The sequence below is a fragment of the Scleropages formosus genome, chromosome 17 (assembly GCF_900964775.1).
Source record: "Scleropages formosus chromosome 17, fSclFor1.1, whole genome shotgun sequence".
Lineage (NCBI taxonomy): Eukaryota > Metazoa > Chordata > Actinopteri > Osteoglossiformes > Osteoglossidae > Scleropages > Scleropages formosus.
Window position 1 is genome coordinate 16,896,288 of NC_041822.1, and position 17,218 is coordinate 16,913,505.

At 39.1% G+C, this 17,218-nt stretch overlaps 1 protein-coding gene across 1 annotated transcript; it reads right to left on the bottom strand.

The window, feature by feature from the left end:
- Positions 1–6,106: 6,106 nt before the first annotated feature.
- On the bottom strand, positions 6,107–16,415 carry lrrc2 (leucine rich repeat containing 2). Its single transcript, XM_018758334.2, has 10 exons — positions 16,344–16,415; positions 14,472–14,619; positions 13,373–13,512; positions 11,745–11,812; positions 11,361–11,517; positions 9,865–10,001; positions 8,980–9,125; positions 8,171–8,323; positions 7,760–7,899; positions 6,107–6,602 (listed from the first exon to the last, which is right to left on the bottom strand). The coding sequence occupies exons 2-10, from the start codon at positions 14,606–14,608 to the stop codon at positions 6,553–6,555; spliced, it is 1,128 nt and encodes a 375-aa protein (XP_018613850.1). The 5' UTR covers positions 14,609–14,619; positions 16,344–16,415; the 3' UTR covers positions 6,107–6,552.
- Positions 16,416–17,218: the final 803 nt, after the last annotated feature.

A 17,218-nucleotide genomic window follows, 5' to 3' on the forward strand; every position in this document is an offset into this window, starting at 1 on the left:
CTGTATATGAATCTCCTGCAGACCGTATCTCATATTCAGCAGATTTGCTGTTTCCTCATGATAGCCTATCAGCTTCTGGTCCAAGCTCAGATACCTTCTGGTTTACACTGATGCAACTCCCTCTTGTTTTTTCTTCTGGCCTCCTGGCAATAGACATTTCCATCTCATTCAGAATTCTGCTGCATGGGGTTTATTGAACCTTCCAAAGCATTCTCACATGTCTTTTCTGCTCATTTCCCTCCACTGGTTTCTCATTGCTGCCTGTATCAAGTTCAAGAGTCTGGTCACAGCCTACAAAGTAGTCAGGAGAACAGCGTCACATTGCCTTTAAGGTCTGATCCAGTCCAACACCCCATAAAGATTGCAGCGGTGGTCTACCTCACATCTGACTCTCCCTCTCATATGCAATACAATATTTAATGAATAAATATGTTTTCAGCATTCTCACCACAGAATTCCTATCACCCTAGATGTCCTGTAGGCATATTTAGGTTATTCAGGCTTTGTGTTTGCTCAGTTCTGATTATTAAAATTACGGGAATTAATTACGTACCAGTAAAAAACATACATGAGAAACTAAAGGGACTTATGTCAGTTGTGGTCCTGTTTTCTAAGCCCTTGTCTGTTGTTGAATGTATTGTCTCCTCTAAACTATACATGTAAATGCAATATCCTCATTTAATCTCTCACTTATTCACTTCTGTTAACCACTTGTCATTATAAAGGTTGTGGAAGTAAATGTAATATAATGTGAGTATTCAAGAATTACCTTATAATAAAATTAGTAGAGTTCAAAATGTTATATATATAACAGTCCTTTATCAGCTGTAAATGGGTGGCGTTAGTGGCCCTGATACGCAAAAGGAAAACAGACCCAATAAAGCAGTTGTGCGAAACTAAAAAAATATAGAATGTTAAAAACAGCGAAGAACTAAAAAGAGTGATGTAAACAACGAATAATATTGCTGTGGATAAAGAAAATTAATGAACTTTTTTCCAATTTTAAGTCTTTTCTGTGTGTTTGCCTTGTACACATGGTACGCTTGAAGCATTAGAGTTGCTTAATTTGTTACAGTTATGGCAGATTATTCCTGAAATAACCGAAAAATGTATTTCCATCCTTTTAACTGTCGCACCTGATGACCCCACCTGCTCCGATCAGAGAGACGGGGTATTAAGAGGCCACTCCTGCACACCTGGCCACGGAACCTCATCGAGCGAAACCGCTTCACCAGCCCATCAGCAGTATGCAGCTTTCCTCTCCTCGTCTTCCCAGATCTCCTTCATTCCCTTCCCTTTGCTCCTGCTCTCGCATCCTCGCTTCTGACCCTTGGCTCTGCTCTTTTGACTACTACGTCTCTCGTCTCATCCCAAGAATAACGCCTGCGCATCGATCGACACGCGCCTGTCCCCGACAACACCTCTCGCCTACCTCTTCGTAAACGCATCCACAGTTGGGTCCTCAACTACTCATCTTCGATCATGACGTTAACGCTGGAAAACTTGTATTATACAGTCATGAGCACAAACAATCCAGACATCTAACATTTAGCATTCCATCATGACCTACCTTGTTTCAATATGAGCAGATTAGAAATAGAATCTGAAATCTATTAGCAGCTCAGCGCAGTGTAGGTCCATGCAAGCTATTTTCAGTACATAATGCCTGTCCCTGTAAGTACGGTTACTTGTTTTTTACATTAGTTTTTATACAGACACTACATTTTGTGAGTCAATGTCCTTCAGTGCACTGCATTGCAAAGACATTGTTTGTCTGGTATCTATGGCAACGGCGTACTCAATGTGCTCTGGAGGTTTTAACGGACACATCTTGTCATTGTTTCTCATGTCATACTGTCTCAGAGGGCAGTGTTGAGTTACAGCCCTCACTAATGGTGTCAGGTACAGGAGTGCTGTACGTAAGCTTGGTTAGTTGTACGTAGTGAGAGCCTGCTGATACGCCACATTATGTCATCGATACTTAGCCTGTTTCCAGCGTATTGTCCATGCGGTTTGTTATGAATGTGTTCTTATCCACGTGAGCAAAGTAAAAACATGCAACCTGCAATCTGGACTGAGAGAAAAGGCATAAAACTGGTGTTATGTTCATAGGAAAACTTTGAACTCTAACTCATGTTAGTGTGCAGCATTGCTAAGGGAAATAGGCTAATGATTAACATGCACTTTGTGGCACCTTTGTCAAGGTGACTAAAAATGTTTGGCAGCAGGTTCCTCATATATACAGGAGGGTGTTCCTACTGGAGCAAAACTCCAGATGCTGGAGCAAGAGTGGCCTTTGTGGCAGAGCATTTCAGATTGCGAGGGAACAGCCGTTAAGCTGTATTACTTACCGCATCTGAACTTGTGTCAGTCGGCTGGACATCAAACTGAGGTCAACTGTTGGGAAGGCGAACAGTTCTTATAGTTTTTGTTCCACAATATTTTCTTTTTTTTTCTTCTTACAACTCTGGGACTGTTGTCCATCATAAGTCACCTTGGACAAATTGACATTCTCAAAGACTGCTTGGCTTCCTGGGGTCTCATTTGTATTTGTCGCCTATTGTGAAGCTGGCAGGGCAGGGAGCCACTGCTGTCTCATAATTTTAGAGTTCATTTTCATATAGACATTTTTATTATCAGATGGTACACTCTGATTTACTGTATGTATATTAGTGCCAGGTTTTCACGTATTTTCTTCAAAGCCATCCACTTTAATCCCCACATTTGCTGTAGTCATTTCTTGATTTGGGCTGCAAGCAAAATTCATAAAACTGCATAAATACAAGGAGCTGTCTTTCAGTTTTGACAACGTCTCAACAGATTCACTGAGAGTCATAATCTTAGCACTCAACATTGACTTTGGTTGTGTTTCTCAGATTTTATTTTTACAGTCTCATCTGACTGGTTGCATTCTTTTTTTTTTTTTTTTTTTTGGATTTCTGTGTTTATGATATCACACATAATTTCAGAAAACAGCCAGGAGAAATCCTGGGGGTTATTTTGACCTGCAAAAAGTTATTTTATATTATCTCCTGTGCTGAGAACTGAGAGCGGATCCTTTAATCCTCCATGTTTTCCACATGTTGCCCTAGATGGCAGTGTGGAGTTATGATCTGGCTTCAGTTAACCTGCATAAACCCAAGATAATGACATATTTAGCCTAAGGACCTTGATGAAGGATACAGGTGGGGACACAATGCTGTATTACCATGGAACATGCAAGATGCCTTGGCAGAACTGTATCAGATGTGTACGGTGTCAATGTGCTTTGAAAAAGCATGTGATATTGTTACTTGACAATTGATGCTTTTGAGTCACTTATGAATGTCCAAATATTCTTCACCATATCTTTAAGAAAAAAAAAATTGTCACGACTGACTCACTGCTTGTCCTGGTCAAGGCTGCAGTGGTCCAGAGTCTATCCTGGAATAACTGAGTGAAAAATTGGGGGGTAAAACCTAGACAGGACACCAGTCCATTCCAAGGTAGCCACACACAAACACACACACACACACACACACACACACACACACACACACACACAGAAAGGGCAATTCAGAGTGTCCAGTCAAGCTGAATTTCATGTCTTTGGACTGTGGGAGGAAACCAGAGCACACGGAGAAAATCCACACAGGCACAGGGAGGACACACAAACTCTACACACACTGAGCTGGATTCAGACCTACATCCAAACAGGCATTGTAAAGCAGCAGTGCTACCTGCTGCACCACCATGCCGCCAAGTTTGTCAGTAGTGCCTTTGAAAAACTGAAAGACATTTCACACACACACACACACACACACACACACACACACACACACACACACATTTTCTGAACCGCTTGTCCCATACGGGGCCGCGGGGAGCCGGAGCCCAACCCGACAACTCAGGGCGCAAGGCTGGAGGGGGAGGGGACACACCCAGGACAAGACGCCAGTCCATCACAAGGCACCCCAAGTGAGACTTGAACCCCAGACCCACCGGAGAGCAAGACCCGGTCCAACCCACTGCGCCCCCACACCCCTGAAAGACATTTCAGCAATGGTTAAATAAAAAAAAAAAAAAAAAAAACTGATGTGAACTGGACAAAAATTAACACACCAGAAGTGCAGTGAACTGGGACACTTTATTAACAAAATTCATCAAACTGAACATTTTGTCACAATACGATTTCTTAAAAACAGCAAGCAATTACAATAAGTAACATTCACTCTGTCAGTAACCACTCATTCATTGAAAAATATTCATTCGAAATTGGAGGAAAAAAAAATCTGCGAATTAAATTGCAAACGTTTCACTATTGCACAGCAACTTGTGTTTGGTCACATCAAAACAAAAACTGATCCTAAACTCCTTCTACACGCAGAGCTTTATTCACTGACTCTCTGAAATTCGGCCTTGGTGAGGCACAACTGTGGCACAATTTATAGTGACATCAACAAGTTTACAAATAAAATGTTGCCTCGAAATAGTCAAATCTGCTTCATAAGTTCAGTCACATTAAACAGCAACATCCAGCACTGAAATAGTTTAACTTTCAGCTTCTTTAAAAATCATATTACACTACAAATCTTTGAAAGTGGTGTAATTATACAAAAATGTTACATCTTCAGAGGATCATTTTGATATAACAGCACAATTTCGAAATTACAAAGCTTACGGCTTTAGGTTTGTGAAAAGAAAAAAAAATGATGTTCATATACAAATGAAATCACAGGATGTATTTATAAGATTGATTCCTCTGTAAAGTGAAATACCCAATATGTAAAACCTTTGCCATATGCGTAGATGTTACATTGCATAATATATATTTTGTGACTAGATATCTATGTGAGCACATTCATATTAGTATGAAGAGATATTTTACACTGCACTGTCAGCTCTGTAGGCCTAATTCTGTCATGTTACATTCCATTGTTATTGTGTGTTTATCCAATTACGCTAATCCCCGTTAATTGTTTCTAATTTGTTTCTGAAAACCAAATGAATATCAGAATGATTAAAAAATTAAATTACTTAATTCTAATTTTTTTAAGGGGAAAAATTCTGATCAATTCTAAACACAACCCTAAATCACCTTACATGATGCCTAATAGAGTAAGGAAAGGGGGATATGGTGGTACATTGGGTAAAGCCGGTACCTTATTGATCCATGGGCGTGGGTTCGAGTCCAGCTCAGTTTGTACAGAATTAGCATGTTTTTTCCCCGTTTTTGCACACCCCCAAGACACCAGTGGAGGCAGGTACTAGCAAACCACTGCTATTCCTCCCCCGCCTTGGAAACTAGGTGAGTGGTCGCTATGAGTCGAATTCAACTTGAAAGCAAATCCATACATTATAAGGAAAAGTAGTATAAAACATGAAAGTATTATGCAGTTTCCATGTTTTTCTGGAATTTTTAAGAAAATTTCTATTGAAATTTTTTATAAAATTAAACAAAAAAAATTTTTTTTTTTCCAATTTTATTGCCTTCATGAAGCTTTTATGAATCGGACCTGTGTCCATGAAGGTTTTTTGAATCAAGTGAGCAATTGTAGTAGCTGACATGGCCGTGCATCTTAAACAGTCACTGATCAATCTACATATGTGACCTTTTAGTCTACACTTGGAATAATGGTAAGAACAAAAAATGTTCTTATTTCATTATATTCTAACAATTTTTATTTTACTTTAAATGATAAATTTATATATATATACTCTATATATAATGTATTTTTTAAAAGTTATAGATACAGAAATTACTTAATTACTTGTTTTATAGTTGTTGGCCTCGCTCATTGCTGCTGATGATCATTCTTGAAGGGCTTAATGCATATATATACAGTCCTCCTTGAAAATATGTGAGCCCAGTTTTCCTTTAGTTTTTCCACAGCATGGTCATTTAATGAGAACTAGTCTTTCTCATCCAAAATAATAGATGTGTAAGGACCAATTCCATATTTTGCTTTATGGGAAATCATGTGCGTAGTAGGAAAACAGAAGTAGAACGGGTGAGAAAAAAAGTAAATCCAAAGTTGCGCTGGTTAAACCAAGTAGAATTAGGTGTATAAATCATAATTATGTATTCATTTTGTAACTTTATTTTAAGGTTTAAGATTTAGATTTTATACATGTATTTTAATATTTAATACAAGAATAAGGACCATCGCTATAGGGTTCACATACGTTCTAGCAGCACTGCATAATTTTAGATTATAAACTCACAGCGACTGTGTGTATTTATTGTCTTGAAGAAGACCAAGGCTATATGCCATATTTAGATAAACGCATAACAAGAAAGTTAAAATATAGTGCCTCTCACAGTCTCTGACATAGCAGCTTTGCACAATTTTTACATATTATTTCAGTTTGTTGCCCAGGACCAAATGTCGCAGGTCCAAACAGGATGCAGCAGACCATATAAATGACAATCAGGAACAATTAACGGTAAGTGGTATTAATAATCTTGGACTGGGTATGTGAATAACGGGGGATGAGTGTAATTAATACCTTATCGCACATTTCTTTTACCTGTTTTGCTAATTTTTTTCCATAAGCTTGAGTCATTTTTCATTACAGAAGGCAACTGAGAGACACTTTGGTTGTGTACTTTGGAGCAGTATCTGGAATATAAATGGTAAACATATTTATAAGATACATTCAAGAGACAATCATACCTAATAATAATTGTTTACATTTTCTCACTTAGTTTTCTGATATTTACAGAAGAATGTTCAATAGCAGAAGATCTAGATTACATGGTTATGGTGAGGGTTAACTTTTCAACATCGCGGTTTAGCAAACGGGCCACTCTTACTGTGGGCGTACTGTACTGTTATAGCTTGTGTATACATCTTATGGATCAGTACCAATAAAAACAGAGACAAATGTATCAGTGTTGATCACATCAAAGAGGACTGTGCCAAAAATTCACAAATATTTTATTTGGTGCTCAAATATATGCATGATGGGGGTGCGTGGTGGCGCAGTGGGTTGGAGTGGGATCCTGCTCTCCGGTGGGTCTGGGGTTCGAGTCCCGCTTGGGGTGCCTTGCGATGGACTGGCGTCCCGTCCTGGGTGTGTCCCCTCCCCCTCCGGCCTTACGCCCTGTGTTGCCGGGTAGGCTCCGGTTCCCCACGACCCCGTATGGGACAAGCGGCTCAGAAAGTGTGTGTGTGTGTGTGTGTGTGTGTGTGTGTGTGTGTGTGTCTATGTATATGCATGATCTGGCTATTTGAAACTGCACAGGTGCTAAATGACTGTTACTCTAGGTATACACACCTTTGAAAGTGCTTCGCTGAAATACTGTCGATTGTCATGAATGTAAAGTCTGTTTTTTGTATGATTCAGTCACTTTCTGTCTGAATATAGTTGCCACTCACCAGTGTTCAAAACATTATAATATTCTGACATGATTTGCAGCAACCCTATCATAGATGCATACGCCATACTTGGTTACCTGGGGTCACTAACTATATACATCTTAACAAAGTCCTATATTGATGATTGGTAACAAACATTAAAGGACAATTATCACTATTCTCTAGTGATAACGATAAGTACAGAACACTGAGAAAAAAGAATTAAAAAAACGTTATGAATAAAATTAAATTAAAGAAAATGAAATAAACTATTTCTCTCAACTCAAGAAAACTGACTGCCTTTTTATTTTGTCTGGAAACTCAGAATGCCTCATGGGTGACCCCTAAGCCGAAGCCTAAGCCTGCATTGGAAAACACTCGCCAACACATCATTCATTCATCCATTCATCCAAATTTACCTCTTTCCTTGATTGTTTCAATATAAGCCTGCATGAACTCCTTCTCAAATTCATCCAGCTTGTTCTGCTCCTTGCGTGTTTCCTTCTCTGTCTCCTTTGCATTTTGGGAGTTAACGGGGTTATCAAAAAGACGGATGAATCTGAAAGAAGGGTATTTTGTATGAGACAAACTTATTTATTAATTCTACTAAAGTTATTTAATGTTAATACAACTGGACATTGAACAGGTAGAATAAAGTTATTGTTTATGGGGAAAATATAGAGCTTTGGTTGTATTGAGTGACCAGAATATTTTCCTGCTGTATTAAGACAACCTCATATATTTATGGAATGGTCAATGCTAATGTGCCAGGACCCAGAAGAACTTATTTTTATAGAAGCAGAAACATCATGCATACCAGTTACACTTACTTAATAGCTGGATCCTCACATAAGCGTGAGGGTAAACAGACAATCTGATCACCACTGACCACAACCATCTTGAGTGAGGATATATCAGCCAGAGCCATTGGCAAGTATGTTATCTTGTTTTTGTGAAGGAACAATGATGTCAATTCCTGTAACCTAAAAAAAAAAAATTAAAGATAACTGAGATTTATTTGAAACTGAGATAATGAAATGTGCTGCATATAATCTTCCTCCTCATAAAGCTACAGTGTTTTATTAAAAACACAATTATTAGGAATTCAGCTTTACAATATGGACTTCCTCATTGATCAGTCATAACTAATTCCTCAAGATCTGCTGGCAAAGTGAATAATCATTAAATGAATTAATTACCCATATTTTAAATGGGATGGATGGATGGATGGATGGATGGATGGATGGATGGATGGATGGATGGAAAATACATAACTCCTGCCTTAGGATCTCTCTGGCTAAGTTGGCTTCAAATTTTTGTCCGAAATACAGAGTCAAAAGACAAAGAGGAAACTAACATTTGGTAGAGCTGCAATGAAGGATCTTGAATAGGTCCTCAGATATAAGCAGTGGCATTTGCTGTAATTCTATAGTGCTGTTACAGCTGAACCTCTGCTCATGAAAATGATTTATGGTACATATGAGTTGATAACTCATTATGGAAATTTTAGGGTACAAATTACATCTGCTTATTCAAATTATTCTAAAATGAGCTTTTTTATATAAGGGCAGCCTGAATTCTTTTTTTGGCACAAACCAAGCCTTCTTCTCCAAAACAGTTCTCCTGAAGTTCCACTGACCTGTCAATATCTTGGGGCAAATCACTGAGCAGGTTGTTACTGATATCCAGCCACTGTAGGCTCGACATGCGGAGAACACAGATAGGCACGCTGTGGAACCTATTAGCAGATATGTCCAAGTATGTCAGTTTCTTCAGATTGCTGAGCTGAAAATGAAAGAAAAGGTCAGGGCAACCTGAGTACTGTCTAATTTCACAAATATGAAAACAAAGAAATGAAAAAATCTTGAATGAACGAGAGTCTTCTTACTTTTGGATCCAGTTCATAGATTGTCACAATTTATTTCCAGACATGGCTAAACAATTATTCCGATATCCGTAACTCATGGTTATTCAACGCATGTAGAAACTTTATCGAACGCACTGGGTCCTCCCCTTACAAACACAACAGGGACCAAAAGTCTGTTTGGAAATCCAAAGCTTTATAATACAGACAATTTCTCTGCTGTGTATCTAACAAAATTGCAATAAATAAAAAAAAGACTCTGTCAGGTTAATTAAGATTTTTATTAACTTCTAACAACATTAAAACTAAAAAAATACTTTAAACTTACTGAAATTAAAAAAATATTATCAACACAAGGAGTCAGTGTTTACAATGCAAATCTTACATACTATAAACAAGTATACATTAAAAAAAAGCCTCATGAATTTCATTGCCAATTTTAATCATAGTTGCTGTATTTACTAAATTAGACCATAATTACTAAAACTTTTTTTGCAAAATGCTGCTTCTCAGAAATTAGTGAGAAGGTTTTTTTTATCTGCAGAGATGGTGGTTTTTAAATATTTTTATATATGATTATTGAGTAGCAAAAGAAGGACAGAGTGGTCAAGAGTGAGCAAATGTCTTGGAGTCTGAAGGGCGTTAGAAATGTTTGTTTACCTCAAACGGAAGTTCACCGAGGTCAAGGTTTGAGATTAACTCAAGTTTCTCCAAGTTCTCGCAGTCCCCTAATTCTGGTGGAATGCTCGACAGTTTGTTGTAGCTGGCATTCAGTTCTCTCAGGTTAATCAGCTTGCCTGGTGAAAAGATACAAGACTGAAATGAATTCTAACAGCAGTCGTTAATCGGGCGATCATATATCATTTTTTAAATTTTTAATTTTTAAAATATTATGCTCTTATACGTGTATGTATACAGTAAATTTCCTAAATAAAAACACTGTCACAATAAGGTGCAATTCATGCAAATGAGAAAGAACATAAACCCAAAGGAATTGTTAGACTGTGGCCTATATGTTGTGAGATTGTGATTATTGTCCATTTTTATCTAAGTGGAGCTACTGAACACACTGGGTCTGAATCTGGGAAAGGATTTCTATTACATCTCTCTGTGGAATAAATCAGTACAGAGAGAAATTGAGCACATCGGGAGAGTTCTGTCATACAATCACAAGTTGCAGTAAATACAGGGTACATCAAATTACTCAGTAATACTGGCAATGACCAGGTGAGTTTATGCAGTCCCTGCATTTTCAAAACTAAGTCCCTTAATAGAGTATCTCATCATATCACTCTTTGACATCGCTCATATCATTATATTTTATTGATGGCCTTTTCATAGCTCAGTTTCCATCCAGTTCCAGTTCCAACATTTGGGAAATGGAGTAGTCCCCTACAATTTGTCCATTTTCCCATAGGGGTACAGAGTCTCGGGTTTCAGGTACAGCCCTTCTGAGGGTAATGTCAGGTGCTGGATCTTTTGGGAATTAGGAGATTCCAGCTTTCTTACACAGTGGACAGTATCCTTCAATATATGACATGGCAGACAGACAGCAGTAAGAATTACAGAACTATGCTCCCTAAGTCTTCCAAGTGGGTACAAGTTTGCAGGTGGACAGATATAATATGTAACAGGACTGCTGGAAACTGATTTGCATGAGTCCAGGAGGTGTTGTCAGAAAATGCATTTTTTTAAACAAGGCCACAATATAATGCAATACACTATTTTTTTTCTGAGATGGACATTGCTTTGGAGAAGAACATCTGTTAAATGAATAAATCTAAATGTAAGATAGCAAAGCCTGCACACAACATAGTAAACTGTGTGTGCACAAAGCCAAAGTATACACCCAAGAAAACAGATGAATAAATGGAATTAATCCATGCAACTATCCATAGCTTCAACAGGGCCAGACACTTAAATATCAATGTCCATGCTCTGTTCCCATTCAGAATGAAACCGCTTTGGTTAAATATAATCTGATTTTAAGAGTTTTTAATGATCTGGTGAGTAAGATTTATTTATGTCTTTTGATGGCACCTCCTGGGCTGTATAAATTTAGGAAGTTAATTTGTGAGGTATTGCTAACCGTGATACAAAGGAGCTGTGTTTCATTGCAGTCACAAATGTAAAATATTATTTCAAGGGGCATTCACCAAGTTCCACTGGTAATTCTTCGATTCCATTTCTAGGCACTTCAATGACACGAAGCTCCTGAAATTCCTCAATATATGCTGGGATTTTGTGAATGCTGGTCCCCCTTACGTGCCATTCCCGTAGGTATGTCATTTCTCGAATATAATCTGGGAGTTCCTAAAAAAGACCATTTAATAATGCTTCAGACATCTACACGTGGTGAGCGTCTTCATTTAATTACAGGCAAAGCGCAAAACAGTAAATGTTACATAAAAAAGCTGATGAAGTTAAGATGAACCGTATTCAGGGATCTGTGAAAAATCTAATTATGCTTCAGTTAGTTTTTAGAATTTAATCCTGAAAGTTGTCAGCACACCTTCGTAAGAACTAGAAAAAAGAATTACCATCCATTTTTCTCCAGTTATCTCAAAAATGTACCTCTTTTCTTCAATTTCAGTTTTTTCATCCGGCTCTGAAAGGAAATAATTACATAAGTAGACTGGTTTGCTTCATTCCATAGAATCACACCCTCAGAATGTATCCACTTAGTGTTATTAAATTAGTCTTATTAAATTTAACACCAAGCATTACTGAAATTTAAGCTATAGAAGTCTGTAACCATACATTTTGTGCTTCGAGGTTTGAAGTTGCAGAGATATTTTCTCCAGAGAATCATCATATTTCCTGACTCATTTAATCTACTTTTCAATTTCCCTCATGACATTTCACACTAAGTAATTGAATTGCACCAATAATCTCCTTTTATGCATTTTCCCCTAAGGCAAGGGAAAGGTTGGGTACTATAAACTTCACGCCTCTATGATGTTCAATGTTTCTTTAAAAACAGAAAGTGGTTTGTTATGCTAGTAAAGTAAACTGCCACAAATCTTTATTATTTAACATCTGTGGAACTCATCTTTGTTGAGAGACCTAAAATCCATTATTCTGATCAACATCCAGCTATCCAATGTCAATGACTGCTTGTCCTTAGCAGGGTAGCGGTGAACCGGAGCCAATCCCGGAAGCACTGGGTGCAAGGTTGAATGATCAACATCCGATGCTTATTAATTCAAGACAATCCGTTCAAAATTTTTGCGTACTGAACGGCAGTACAGGTGTACAGTGCTGTCTGTCCATAATCTGTTCCTGAAAATGGGGTGGTTAATGAAAAGGCGGATAGCAGGAGCCCATTTTCCATTATTCCTTACGAGGAAAACTACAGTCAGTTACCAGACCATTCCGAAAACCCTACTAACTCTGACAAATGTCTCTAATAAAAATGATATAAAACACTTTAAAAAAATAATCACAATAATAAAGTACATCAGTACACTATAGGCTATTTATTGAATTTTCCCAGAAATATTGTAACAACCAGCCCGGATCGTGCTGACAGCGCTAATACGGAAAGATGGATCGAGAGCGTCGGAACACGAGCTTCATTGCACCTCCACGTCATTACACAGCAGTACTCACAATACACAGATGCCCGTCGAAAATTTGTCAAATGCCAGAACAACATGACAGTCACTAATATCCTACAACTCCCCATGATGGTTGCCCAACAACTAAGTAAATCCACAGCAGCACTATTGCATTACTGCAGGGCCACCGCTCCCATCACAGCTGCAACAATATGTTTTGTACCATTTTTTGTCCGTTTAAATAAGAAAATTCAAATAAATACAAGCAAAATACAAACATGTTCTTAGAGTCGGATTTTCCATTGTTTCCGAGACACTTGGACAAAAAGGTGTTACAGCAGGAGGGATCAGGGCAGACAGCAAAGAAGGGTATTCATTTTCAAGAAGTGTTCTAGCAAAAGTGCTGATACCGGGAGGGCAGAGAGTGGGACACACCCGTATATGATTTTATAGTACATATCTTAGCTAAATGTACTGTATTATTTTTATATACTGTCATTAAACATCCTTCAGAGCTTTAATTACATTTTCACGTTTATGTCCCCTAAGCTGCTCTGACAGTTTTCTTTATACATCCTGTGGTCACATAAAGCACGTGCTTCACTTGCCTGTCTCAAAAGGAATGTCTTGGCACAAGTGTAGGCTTGAAATCCCATGAGACCTCCTCTCCAAGTAGTGCTGAAGTTCACAGACCTCGGTGGCCTTCATGGTCTTGCACTCGATGCGATATTGCCATTGCTGATTGATCCTGCGAACCAGCAGCTGTGTTAGCAGTTAACAATTCTCCAGGGTTCCTCGGAAAGTTAATCACAGACACACGGCCACACACAAGTGTTTTCCTCCTCACACGTCATACTTTGTCAATTATCTTTTTCGCCTCAACACGAGGTTTGAGCAAACGGGGTTCACCCGCTCACTCCCTATCAATAACTGCTTGTCAATAACTCGCAATTGTCCAGACCCTTTCCTGAAAGCATTGGCTGCTAGGTTACTCGGCGTACTCAGAGCACACACTGGATGGGACGCTAGTCCATTGCAAGATAGCCCCACACACTTGTATTTTTTGTGCTATGAAATTATTGTTTATCCATCCAATTTCAACAACTGCTTACCCTGATCAGGGTCACAGTAAACTGAAGCCTGTCCCTGAAGGACTGGGCGCACGACTGAGGTAGGGTACACATCGGACGGGACGCCAGTCCATCGCAGGGTAGCCACTCATACGCAGTTACCCACCCATTCACACACGGCGAGAACATGCAAACTACACAAATATCTGAGCGGGGATCAAACTGACATTCTCTCACTCCAGCCAGGTGCTGTGAGGCAGCAGTGTTAATTTCTGCACCCCTGCACCACCCTACTTTACTTATTGTTCCGTATAATTCCTGCTGAATTGAGTTTGTCTTAAAAAGAGCAATTGCCAACCTAAATAAGGAATGATTAATGATGGAAATGCACACACACACACATCGCCTGAACCGCTAGTCCCATACAGGGTTGCGGGGAGCTGGAGCCTAACCTGGCAACACAGGGCACAAGGCTGGAGGGGGAGGGGACACCAGTCCATCACAAGGCACCCCAAGCGGGACTCAAACCCCAGACCCACCGGAGAGCAGGACTCAGTCCAACCTGCTGCACCACCACGCTCCCCTTTGACAGAAATGCTCTACATCAAATTATATTCTACATTCCTGCCATTCTTACCTTGCAAGAGCACTTTTCTGTATTCTCTCCTGCTCTTTTCGTTGTCTTTGTCGGTACTTTTTCACTCTGATCTCCCAGAGGTTACGGATCAGAGAGAGGTCGCACACGGGTATGTCAAGGATCCTTTGCCCTTTCATAATGGACACTCCTGCAAGCAAAAACAATAGGTGTGAAAAAGCCAACAATGGTGAATCATAAGCTAAGACCGGGCAGCATATGGCGTGGTTAACAGAGCGACTTTCAGTCTGCGGGTTCCAGGTTTGAATCCCCACTCCTGTATAGCACCCTTAATCAAGATTCTCACCCTGAATTGATAAAGAGGAACCTGCTGCTGTATAAAATGGGCAAATCGTTAAAAATTCCACTAATTAACATTATAAGTTAGCCGCAAGTCTGGCAAGAGCCAGAGGTCAGCCGATGCGTGCTCCTAAGTGTGACATCCTCACCAACTCTATCTCTTTTTCACGGGCACCACATGGACAGACAGGAGAACTGATGTGTCCTGCTGGCAACCGGTTGTCTGCAGGTGCCCGACAGATTTATTGAGGCCGTGTGCTCTGAGCAGTCAAGGGCCATATTGCAAAATTTGAATGATAAAATTCAGGTTTAAATCACAAATGGAAAATGACCCTGATCTAAGAAACCCATTAAAAAGAACTTAATGAAACATTTTCTTACATTCAAATAATGTGTTATAATGAACCTTAGCCATTTAATCGTTGTAACTGGTTGATCAGGTCCCAGTAGCTTTTTTTACATTCTACATTTTACAGTTTGTCCAGTACAAATACATGTTGCATTAAAATCAGCTTCTTTAAAGGAGCTTAATGCTTGGAAATGAATTTATATTTATGTATGTTCATTGAAGGTTACAACTACAAAGCCTTTTCTGCGATTTGGACCCGCAACCTTTGCACCGCAAGTAAATAACCACCACAGCGCACGCTGCTATCATTTGCACGTCTCCTTTTTCTTATCCGTGTTCGTATCATTCCCTTACTAAAGCTTTTAAAAGGGTGTTAGGTGAAGAAGCTGGCAGTCACCAACATTGTCACCTACGCTGTAAGTCTAAAACATTGCTAAAGTTAGCTAATGACTCACAGGGCCAAAGCAGCTTCCAGGCTCTTTCGAGTGCCTTTCAGACATGTTTGTCCCCGAATATAATGAACAAGTTCAAGTTTCCCACTCAAGTAGCTCTGTCTGCTTCAATCAGTTCACTATTTCAGTGCTTCTTCTGAAATTAACCCTAAATATAACACGGCCTGAACGAACACCCGAATACTCACCATTTACGACTGGTTCATTCTTGCTCACAGCTAAATAAAATTTTTGTGTTTTAACCATCATACTGGGGTTAAGAGGGTGAACTGACAACCTCCAATAGGTGGGGAAATATATTAAATTTTTCAGATGGATTTCCTAGGATTATGGAAATTTGCTTTGTAATACATTCTCTGGAGTAATACTATATGTTTATCTGCTAAGATTATTTTTTGCATTACATGTGATATTTACCTATAACTGAAAGCATTACGAACAGAGTATTTACACATTTTCTTTTTCCAATATTGGAAGATTTAAATCTATTTAAAAAAATCTTCCAATATACGGCTAGTTCACAAAAACAATATTCTAATAAACATTTGTACTTTTAACACTGGTTGTCATTTTTGTCTATATGAGCACTTTTATATTACTAGTATTTCTAATGCTGGTACAACACTGGCTGCAGACAGCATTCTACTACAACTTATTCTGGAATTGTTTCTGCTACCAGCACACATTACAACGGGCTAACTGTACAAAATGCAATTCTACATAGAACACGTTGATGCTGATTGACAAAATAAACAATGATGTAGCTTTGCTTACCGGTGTATGAAGACAATTCTGTACTATTATGCTTCCACAAGTTGTTTACAGAGGCAGGGAGTGATACGTATCTGTATGAGACGGCTGCATTTAGCCTGCCCGCATGACCTGGATGCTATTTTTACTCTCTTGAGACATATTGTATGCCGCGTCGTATCACATGGGTGGACTTTGATGAAAGCCATCGCCAGAGAGCTGCAGCGTAATGGGTGTTGAGTGATTAAATGTCACCATCAGAACGCAACAGGGGGACTAGCTCAGAGGCCAGTCTAACCAAGTCAGTGGAGAAGTGAGCAAGTCATTTTTACATCACAAATGTGTATTTTTTGGAAGCAACCATTTGATCTGTCACGAAAATCGTCACCCGATCATTGCCATGTACATGAAAGTCAAAGTTCACATTACACTCATGTCCAGTAAGCTTGCAAAACACTGTCTTTAATAAGGGGTAACACCTGTAAAAACCTTTCTGTCACTGATGTATTGTTTTGCCAAAGACTTAAGACTGCATACGGGGGAAAAACTTGGTGCGATGACATTATGAGATGCATAGTATGTAACGTATTTCACAGTGGTCCATTAGGCCGAGGACATGGTGCCAAACATAATCTTTCAGATCACATGTTGATTTGTTAACACTAGCGGTGTTTGGTTAACATAACCTGACATTTTGATCACGGTTGCCATGTCAACATACAGCACATTTGGAACGTAAAAAGAAAAAGCATGCATGTAGTTCGAAGAAGTGTAACGGTAAAGGACACGTGCTTGTGATCTGAAGGTTGTCGGTTCATGTCCCACAAGGGCCCTAGCTGTTGTACCCTTTGTTAGGTTTTTAACTCTTATGACCCCAATCATGCGGTAGCGCGGATGGC